Here is an 11,035-nt window from a genome sequence, read left to right as displayed (position 1 = left end):
TAATTATACAAATAGCTGCTACAATCTGAGGCTGGTATTAGGCGGGGACTTGCACAGATTCCAGGGAAAGCTTCTTAAAGTAGAAATGGGAGGAAGAACAACAAGATGATGCGTATTAAATCCAAGAGAAGGAGTAGAGTCATTTAGATGTCATTTCAAACTTACAGTGACATTGGCTCTTGCTAGGGGGAAAGGGGGGCGAGAGAGGCAGCTGTTGCCAGACGTACGTCACATTGAAGAGACAAGATGAAACAAGGAAATTCTCTTTCAAAACACAGTGGGGAAAAAAAAAATCCAGAACTGCCCTGAAATAAAGAAAACCTTCTGGTATAATGTGCGTTGCTAGGGATTTATTTTTTCCCCTCCTTTCTCTCATAAGAGAGTAAAAATCACACAGATACAGTCAAGTCCTTAAGAGTTTTGTGAGCGTATTGCATATCCAAAACATCAACTGACCATGGTGTGGTTAAGTGTGTGTCTACAAAGGAAGGGTTAAACGGAAGGGGGTGGCTTGGAGATAGAAAGGCAAGCAAGAAGGTTTAAAAATGCTGTTTTCCAACTTGCAAAAACTGAACTTTTCAGCTCCCCAAAATACACGTGTGTGTCTGTAAGCGCAGGCAGAGCTATTTCGGTAGGATTTTTCTTAAATTTAAATCATAATTTCTCTGTTTCTGTCTCTCTGTCTCTTGCTGTGCTGCAAACAGTGAGCAGCCCCCTTAAGGATCGCACGGCAAAAGCTGCAGGAGAGGCACTGGCAGGGCTGTTTATTTATGAGCCGCGTTCAAAGCCGCCCTCTCCCGATTCTGCCACTGCAAACGACTACCTCCGAGCCCGGGTCACCTCTGGGGCCAAGGAGTTGGGGACTGGGGCTCGGGTGGCTCCTTCTTCGGGCAAAGTTTGCCCGGACGTGGGAGTGAGGGGGCGAGCCAGGGCTCACGGGAACGCGCGCCGCCAGCCGCCGCCTCCGCCCAGCGTTAGCAGCCCTGGCCTCACCTCTCCCCTCTCCCCCGCGAGGTGCAGGCTCCCCGAGCGCAGCCAGGGGGCGGGGCCGGGCCTCGAGGGGCGGGGTCAGGGGGCGGGGGCTCGGGCGGCTATATAAGGCCAGCGGCGGCTCAACTTCGGACTTGGTGTTATTTATTTGGGAAGCGCCCGGACGGCGGAGCTCGGCGGCGGCGGTGGTGGCTGCCGCAGACTGTGGTTAAAAAAAAGAAGGCGGCGGCGGCGGCGGCGGTGGAGGAGGCGGCGGCGAGGGATGGGAGCGCCGAGGCGCCCAGGCGCAGGCCGTAGCTGCCGCGCTTTCTGGGCACGGCGGGAGTGCTGAGCAGAAAGGGGAGCGCCGGGGCCCGCAGCCCGCTCCGGAGGCGCGGGCCGGGTTTTTGTTTGGCTGCGCTGAGCGCCAGTCAGCCCCAGCGAACAACTCCAGTTACAACAACAACCTACCTTCCTTCCAGACAAGCGAGACTTGGGCTGCTGCGTCCGTCCTATTGTTTAGACACTTGCCAGGGGCTCCGGAGTCGGCAGAGCCACCGAGTCCCCGCTCTGAGTCGTCGCCCTCCCTCTCCCCCACCTCACTCCCTGGAGCGGGAGGCCAGGAAAGCAGCGGGAGAGGGGAAGGGGCTGGAAGGAGAAGGAATACCCGGGACTGCGGCCGCCGCGTCAGGTGCAGCTCCTGGAGCCGGGCGGCGTCGCCACGCCGGCGGGGGTACCGCCACTGTGGCCTTGGGGGACGGGATTCAAAGCCTGGGAAAAGTTGCTGCACTTTGAGAAGGAAGAACCACTAGTGGGAGACCGCCGTGGGCCGGCCGTGGCTCTGCGCCCTCCAGGACCCGGCTCTTATTTCTTCCACCTTTGCCATCAGGTGTCTGCCGCGGAGCTGCGGCGTATCCGGGAGACAAGCGGGGCTGACACGCGCGCACACACACGACTGCCATTCAGCTGCCGCCTGGCTGTGCCTGGAGTAGCGGATCCCACCCGCCCACCTGCCACCGAGCCATTCTCCAGTACGCCCCAGCAGGACGCTGACACCTCCAACCTTGGCCTTTGCCTTTCCACTCCTTCCGGTCTGCCTGGCTTTAGTCCGCCCCCAGTCAGTCCCCACTCAGTCTTCGCAGCAGCTCTCGTCCTCCACTTGGCCTCTTGGAGTTCCTCGTCGGGGTGCTGACTAGTGGATATTTCTGCCCGGCTGCGGCGGCCCGACTGCCCTTTTGTCTTTTCTGCGTGACCTCGGGGCAGGTCCTGGTGCAGAGCGTCGCCAAGGACGCCGAGCGGAAGGCGGGATTGCCCAGACATCTCTCAGCGAAGTGCATGTGTGTTTGTAAACCATCCTTGGCTATCGGGAGACCGCGAGGACCGGTCCAGGCTGCGGCGGAGCCGAGGGCGAGGGAGAGGCCGCGTGAGTGAGCAAAGTCCAGAGCCGTGCACCCCCAGAACTGCGCGTCTGCCCCGTGCGCCCCCGCGCGCCATGCCCAGTTGCCCCGCGCGTTCTGCTACGGGCCTGCTGGGCTCCCGCGACTTCTAGCTTCGGGAACCCACTTTGATCGGGGCCATAATACCTATTGAGCTCCCCTCTTCTGCCTCGTACCTTCGCCACTGGCATCGGATTTGCAGAAGCGTGCGTGGGATCAGAGGACGGCCCTCCCCCCCACAACCGGCTCCTGCATCTTCGAGGCCATTGAAGACCCAGCTCTTTTACCGCCAAGTTCATCCTTGGGAGGCAGAAGACGCGTGATCTCCTCTCCGCTGCTCTTGGGGTCTCCTTGCAGCCCTGGCCAGGCCGATTTATCCTCAGGACCTAAAGTTGCCCAAGGAGCTCCTGCTCTGCCAGAGGAGGGAGGAGAGGGAGGTGGGAGGCGTGTGCCTGAGTGGGCTCTACTGTCTTGTTCCATATTATTTTGTGCACATATCCCCTGGCACTCTGGGTTGTTAGCCCCGCCGGACACTGGGCCTCAGACACTGCGCGGTTCCCTCGGAGCATAAAGCTAAAGAAAGCCCCCAGTGACGGCGAGGAAGGAGGTGGCGGGGAAAGATGCGCGGCGTTGGCTGGCAGATGCTGTCCCTGTCGCTGGGGTTAGTGCTGGCGATCCTGAACACAGTGGCACCGCAGGCGTGCCCGGCGCAGTGCTCCTGCTCGGGCAGCACAGTGGACTGTCACGGGCTGGCGCTGCGCAGCGTGCCCAGGAATATCCCCCGCAACACCGAGAGACTGTGAGTATGCGCTCTTAGTCTTTCCCTCTCCCCAACCGGGCCGTGCACCCCTGCCTCCCTTGGAGGAACCTGGCAGCTCAGGGTCCTGTGCCTGGGGCAGCCCTCACTAGCTCTCCCACATGCGCATCCTGGGGTTGAGCTCTCCGGGAGGGCACTGGTCAGGGAAGGGCCACTGTCCAAGGAGGGGCGGGTCCCCTGGCAGCTGCGCTAGTTCTCCCTCCCCTGCTCTCGTCCCGCCACTCGCAGCTCCTTGAAGGCTGGTTTTCTGGGGCTGGGGAGCGGGTAGGTAGGGAACAAGTTCTGGAGGATGCCCTGGGCGAGTGAGACGCCACTTAGTTCTCCAGACTCCATAAACGGAGTCACCTTGCGATTGCCAGCACTCCAGGTCGGTTTCAGAGCCCAGTCCCCGCTCTTGTCGCAGGCTGGCGCGGAGGGGATAGCAGGGAGACTCAAAAGAGAGAAACTTGCCCTCCCCGATTTTGTGTCACCCTCCTGGGGGCGAAGGGTAGGAAGAAGGGGTCATGGAGTGCCTGGGAGTGCTTCTCACAGGTCGCGGGGAGAAGGGTGCCCCAGGACGGCGACAGCTCGCATAGTAGTCGCGCGCAGCCCCCCGCCCCCCACTTCTCCAGGGAGGGGAAGACGGCGTCAGGCCCCAAGGGACTTGTCTCAGCGGGCGACTGCCAGGGAGGACCGTGTCCCATCCGTTAAGCGAAGTTAGTGCTGGTTCTCCAGCGCCAACCAGCCCAACCGGGTCTTACCGCTGCGGCGACCCTGCGGCGCCCGGCTGCCCGCTCCGGCCCTTCCTGCTGAACCCCTGCGTCCCCATCCACCTTTCTGGCAGTTTCTGCGCCCCTTCACGTGGCAGCAGCTCCCCTGCCTTCCCCTCTTCGCGCTCTGTTGCCCGCAGACGTCCCCGCCTCCCTGTCTCTGCGAGTCTTTAATGAAGAAGTAAATGCAGACCCGGTGTTGACGGCCCACGCGCTCCTGGTGGGGCGCTTCCAGAGTTCAGCGAAGTGGAGCATGGAGGCCGTTCTCTTTGTGAACGCCGAGGCCGCCGCCCCGCGCCAGTCTGGCCGCCCTAGGCACGTTCCGCTCTCGCGGTTGCGTGTGTGCCAGGAGGAAGCGAAGGGCGCGGGGCTAGGCCGGCGGGGGCCAGCGCGTCTGGACTCCTCCCGCGACCTTTTTGCCCCCGGGGTGTAAGGGTTTCGGGCCGTGGAGAGGAGGCGCTCCGACCCGCACGTCTCCACCCTCGCAGCCCATTGCACTTCAACTCGCCCTTCTTATCCAACCCATTTCTCTCGCCCTCAGTTTTAAGGCCCAAGTTGAGCCCCCTTTTCCTTTGCAAATGGCTGTCTACCCCCAGCCTCACTAGGTTACCCCTACTCCTTCCTCACCTCTCCGAGCTGGCCAAATCGGGACTCTACTGGGGGTGCCTTGTCGGGATTCGATCCACATTTGTGTAGGGTTGGGGGTGGGGGTGGAGATTCATGTTATATCCAATAGCCCAACAATTTTAGAAACAACTGCATGGTACTCTGCCTAGCATGGAGAAGTGGGCTGGGTAGAAAGGAAGAGAAGCCACGCAGAATTCTGTTTTAGCATTTGTCATTTCATGCCATTCAGGACAGTTTAAGCACGAACATGTATTACTCAACAAAAAGGGAATGCACTTGGGTGGGTGGGGGTGAAGGGGGAGCGTAGCAATTGAGTTTCAAGTCCTTGAAAAAATATACATCCTTATGAGAGATCAACAAAAAGTTTCCAGAAAATAGTTTACTGGGTGCTGACTTGTAAAATTGTATCATGGAAACAGTTTGAATACAGATTTCAAAAGTGATGTTGTAGAGTCAAAGGTGATAGAGAGCTTGCTTCTATGAAGAGCATTCAAACCGCAGCAAAGCCTGGTTTTACTTGAAATGATTGGAACCAGGGCAAGTTTAGATCTTGACCTGAAATGCCAGAAAAGGAGATCGTGACTCCTGAAGGAAAAGTGCTGCAGAAATCTGAACAAAAATGTCAGGGCCTGAATTCTATTTCCATTCTTGCCCCTGCTAGTAGTTTTCACTTTACAATCACAGCGGGGTTCCCTGAGCTGCAAATGAAGAGTTAAGTTTTTATACAAATAGACTTGTTGGAAGGTAAATGCCTAGAAATGCAAGTCTTTTAAGTGCAGTTATTTTGATGGCACTAATTTTTTTTCTGTGCCTTGGGAAGTTTCGCCACCATGCTACCTAAGGATAGTGTTCTGAATTTTTATACAATTTCTTCCTGAATAGCATGAGAAAATTGAGTATTTAACCTCCAGAAGGGAACTTCTTTTTGGGGGGAGGTGCCTAACAATTATAATAAAATAGTAGAATACCTGTGAAATTAATATACAATCCTTATAGAAACAAAAATGGAAAGCACTCTCCCATACACAAAACACAACAAACACACACAACAAACTTTTTTGTGATAATGTAACTACTTCATTTTCTTGTCATATGCCAGCAAGAATGAACTTTGCAAATGTGTTGAGTCATTTTAAAAATATCCCTTTAAAGGTTATCCTCTTCTCCTTCCTACATACTTTGTACACTACTTTAGTAATTGAATTAACTTTTAGTTCTGATTTACTCTAAACTTTACTTGAAGCAGGTTCACATAGAAATAAAATGGAACTTTCACTTTCTGGTTTTTCTCTTAGGGATTTAAATGGAAATAACATCACAAGAATTACGAAGACAGATTTTGCTGGTCTTAGACACCTAAGAGTTCTGTAAGTGCATCCTCTGTATTTTTTATTAATTTTTTTTTTTTAGGTTGCATATTTTGAGTCATTGCTGGTCTCAGTTTTTATAACTATTCTGATGACAGTAACATAAAAAATTTAAAAGTTCATGGTTTCCTTTTTTGTGTGTTTATCATTGTACTACAACCCTTAATAAAAGTTGGGGCTTTTTTTTTTTAAGGTTGGAAGCATGCCACAGAACCAATAATCCAGAAATGACCTCAGATCTTTGTTTTACCATACCCTAAGTGCTTTATGCATATAAAAATGTTGAATAATTGTTTTCACAAAATGAATAAGTAAAAAGAAACATTTGATACTTTTAGGATTTGAAATTAACTAAAATATTTAAGTGGATCTGTATTTTATTATTAATAACCAAAGGGTTCTCTTTTTTTGCAAAAATCTAATTTCAAGCATTAAAATCAACCATTCAAACTTTTCAGCAGAGTGTATAATGATCCATTGGTCATATTTTGAGTTTTTTATATTTTGTGTTTCTGTAGCTTCTATAAAATTGTTGCAATATGATTACTTCTTTAATTAGTGGGTTAAATTAGCTGTGAGTAAACCACCACTTGAGAGTCAATGTAATGTTAAATTGTTCTCACCCACAGGACTGTAAATATTGACATCCCAGTAGCCATACAGTTTTGACCATTGTGCATTCAGTGTTCTAAGTTTTAAGAGACACATTTTGGTCATTACAAATTATTCCAGTTGCTGATGTGTATCCATGTCAGAATTGAAGTATGTGTATGATGAATTACTGTATTTTGATTCTTTGGTTAAGTTGAAAAACAGTGTACCAAAAAAAGCTATCAAAGCTTCAGTGTGAAGGATTACTCTTCAGATACACTATTAGTTTAAGGGTCAGACTTTTGACCAGTAAATCTCATGAGAAACTGCATTCGTATTAAGTTTTGTGGTGCGGACCCTGCTATGTCCCTTCCATGAGTACACTCAGATATGTTGTTATTAAATTTGATATTGGATCTCAACTCAGAGCAAAATTTAACTTTATAAAGGGAAAGAGTTTACAAATCTTCAGTTGCTGAATTGAAATTTATTCAGATGGTGAGTGGTAACATTAAGAAGCATGTTATATTTTGCATTTCAGTCAGCTTATGGAGAATAAGATTAGCACCATTGAAAGAGGAGCATTCCAGGATCTTAAAGAACTAGAGAGACTGTAAGTATTTTCAATTCCAAAGTTATGACAAAATAACTGTGTTTTTAAAAAACACTTAAATTTCAAGCATCATGTCTTCAATTTCATGTCTTAGGTTTTGAAAATTTGCAGAAAAAGAAGGGTGAATCAGTGGTTTTCAGACTAACTTATGACAAATACAGTTCCTGAATAAATAATTCTAACTTGTAATTAAGCTCAAAAACACAGAGTTAGTTTTCTGAGACATGTATTTCTTTGATAATCATTGCTTTGGTACTTCAAGATGTACAAGCATTTCTTATTCTTCATTTGATTTGTTTTATTTGCTCGTGTAGGAAGAAAGGTGGTACTTTTATTTGCATTACTGGTGCATTAGGGAAGAGAGAAGTTGTGCTAATCGTTATTTTCATTTTCATGGTGGTGCTTTGTGTGTCATCAGTGACATTTGATGAAATATTTTATGTTTTACTGATAAAGATTTGCTTTTTGATATTTAGCATGGTGAACGTTGTTATTGTTAATACTTTCCACAGTTGTATTTTATTCTATACTAGCTTTAAAAATATTTATTCTGGAAAAATAATCTAAAGATTATGAAAGTAAGAACTGTGTTATCATATTGTGGTCATTCAAAGTTGGTTTCCTTCCCAAGAAAATTAAATGTAGACTTCAGATTTTAAGATACTTTTTTTACACATTACTTGAGGACTTTAAAAATGTTTGCAGTATATATCTGCAAAAGACAAAACCTCTGTCTGAAATAATTAAGATAAATTACAGACTTTTTAATTTGAAGTATGAATTGTATGTCTTACATGTCTTGATTATTCAGGTTTGATATTTTTGCATTTTGAAGGCAAAGAAAAGCTCTAATAAAAGCAGCAACAATTATTTTAATAAGTTTTCATGCCTGCCTTAATAATCACTTTAAGTAAAAATATTTTTTTCAAAAAATAATAAAATCTAACGTTCATTTTAGGCTTAACACATATTCAGGTTCACTGGGCAAAAGGGCAGAAGTTAATTCCCTGTAATTATCCATAAGAAGAAAAATGGTTTGTCCCCTTCCAAGATATTTATAAATATTAAGACTATATTTTTATCACCTCAAGTAAAACACAGAAATGTCTACTTTATTTTACTATTAGCCTTTCTCTATGATAAATATTACAGTACAAGGACTGTAATTGTGGAATTCAAAATAAATTTTAAATCACTACTTTCAACTAATTTTAGAGGGAAATAAAAATCGGTAAACATTTGGTTGCATTCATAACAAAGCTTATAAGTTCATAGCCTGTCTCTAAATATATAAAAAATACTCTGAAAGTATTTATTGTTTGATCTCCTTCATAGACTGTATGATTAGCTAATTCCTAGTAAGTAACTTGCAAAGGTAGTTTAATCTTTAAGAAAGCATCAATATCATTCAAATGTTTGCTAAAATGAATAGATAATTTAAATTGTCATTTAAACTTTATGTTTTCAAGAATAACTTTTAGTCTTCACAGGAAAGTATCTTGAGTTTGGTTGCTAACTTCCAAACCATTGAAGGAATTTTGATCGCTTTTTTTGCGGTCTCTATTTTGGTTATATTGTTGTTTTAAATATTTTCAGGAACACTAGAACTAAACAAACTTTCTCATTCTTTTTCAAGTCACTTCGGAGTGTTGTCTGAACTTTCATCTTGATTAAATTAACTTTTCCTAAAACTTATTAACCAGATGCTATATGCTCTGAAATTTGATTAGAGTTGTAAGTAGGTACTATTTTTTGACTTTTACTTCCTCTGGGAATGTCACTTCATCTCAGAACAATTTTCTATTCTACTAAGACTAAGTCAGATGTTTCAGAGTGGGAGGAGGATTTGTAATTTTGAATGAAAACTAATATATATGCAGGACTTCTTTAAATCACCCCAGCTGTTGGCCAAGAGCAAATATTTCATATTTGTGAGGAAAAGCTGAGAAAATTCCTTTTGTTTACAACTGCCAAGTCCATCTGATGGAAGCACATTGTTATCTGACAGCCAATTCATCTCCTTGGGACTCTGGAATTCAAAACCATTTCTTAGGAACATTGTGGATACACTTTTCAAATATTTATTTTTTTTTAAATACATTAAATGGTAAGGCAGGTTTGCTAAGGAATGCATTCAATTTATTGTGAAACAAACTATCTTAAATTTTGTTCAGTGTATTGATTTAAAAAATTAAAAAAACAAAAAACAAAAAAACAAACTACCCAGAGAGTTCCATAATCAAACTGCTATGGCCTATGGTATATATCTTTATTTTAGTTAGTGTCATTAACACCAAAAAATTGCTTGCTTTTTCAAAAAGCTGCAAGAGACAATGTGAGAGACAAGAAGAAATCAATAAATTAACTCTTTACTATGTATTGTGTAAATTTATATGGTTTTTAACAATTTAGTTGTGAAATTTAAAATTGGAATTCCAAATTATGAAAAAGGTGTACAATTAGGTTTATGTTGTAAATCCCATTTATATACTGAATAGTGATTTAATTTTTATTCCTTGTATGAAGAACAAAATAAAATAAAAACATTAATTTTATTCGTGTGTAATTTATGGTTTTAAGTTGTTTTCATTTTAAAATGATAAAACAATTATAAATTACATTTTGTGAATATTTCATAGTTGTAAGTTTTTCTTTTATTTTATGTTGATGGACTTTTAACTTGATCTATAGAAAAATCTGAAAACAGAAGATAAATATCTGTACCTTTTTTAAAAATTCAGCTTTTTAGTCTGCAAGAAACAGTCATGTTGTTGATTTGAATTTAATTGTAGCATGGAATGACAAAGTCATTATTTGCAAATCAAAGCATTATAGCTATAAAAGATAGTTTTCCCTTTCAAAGAGTAGATGAAATACAACATTTTCAGATAAACTGTCAAGAAGGAGTTAATAGTAACATACCTCCTCCTTTCTTTTCTCCTCCTCTCCCTCCTTTCCTTCTTTTCTTCCCTTTTAGTTTCTTTCTTCCTTACCTCTCTAACTAGCTCCTTCCCTCCCCTGCCCTTCATTCTCTTGCAACATGAGATGACACATCATTGTCAGAATGTGGTTATGCATCACTGTAAAAGGAGGAAGTTGTAATCATGTCTGCATTCCATGAGCACACATTATTTTCTGTTTTGACAGTTTGTTTCTGCACTCTCAGACCTAACATGTGCAGAGTCATATTTCCTAGGATGCTCTGTATTGCCAGCGGTACCTGTTTATCTGGGATGAAAATGAAGCCTTCAGAATGTGCCTCATATAGATTGTATTAGCAGATCTCCTGTTGCTTAATCAAAAAATTTTTCAAATGAAATGTGCTATACCTAGATGGCCAGTTAATTCAGTGGAAATTCGGAAAAAAAGGTCACATATAACCTGCAGTAAGAATCAGGACACTTAGGAAGTATATTTCTTTTATATACCTCAAGGAAGATACCTGTGTATATCTGCAATAAATACTCCATGCAAAATTATTAATTTGAGATTTTTTTGAGGCTGCATAATGTCCTAGAGGGTTAAAAAAATAACACTGGGACCCAGCAACGCTGTGGGCTTGTGTAAAATTCTGTTGTTCACACACGGTTTATGGGGTTAGATACTACAGTCATTCAGTTCTATTTTATGGCCTTTTAGGGGGACCCAGACCATGTTGGGGTTCCACTAGTGAAAATAATCTTCTTTTGAAAGTTCCTTTATAATACAAATGCAAAAGTATGAGAAAGTTTTTGAAAATGTTTAGGGTTGTTATGGGACATTGTATTATTTACTCTAAGACTGAAAAGTGAAATGCATATATGCATAGGTTATGTTGGTAAGAATCAGTAGCATACTGTAAAAAGTCTTGGATATTAGGCTTTGTG

The 11,035-nt window shown here is 44.3% G+C and overlaps 1 protein-coding gene across 1 annotated transcript in view; it reads left to right on the top strand.

The window, feature by feature from the left end:
• Positions 1-2,318: 2,318 nt before the first annotated feature.
• The window catches only part of SLIT2 (slit guidance ligand 2), a 368,482-nt gene continuing 359,765 nt past the window's right edge, over positions 2,319-11,035 (top strand). Inside the window, 3 exon segments of the mRNA XM_017959289.2 lie at positions 2,319-3,204; positions 5,894-5,965; positions 7,098-7,169. Of these exon segments, the coding sequence (XP_017814778.2) occupies positions 3,026-3,204; positions 5,894-5,965; positions 7,098-7,169 (323 nt within the window). The 5' untranslated portion in view covers positions 2,319-3,025.

This window comes from Papio anubis, chromosome 3 (assembly GCF_008728515.1).
Source record: "Papio anubis isolate 15944 chromosome 3, Panubis1.0, whole genome shotgun sequence".
NCBI classification, from domain to species: Eukaryota; Metazoa; Chordata; class Mammalia; order Primates; family Cercopithecidae; genus Papio; species Papio anubis.
This window is presented reverse-complemented; position numbering and strand designations above follow the sequence as displayed.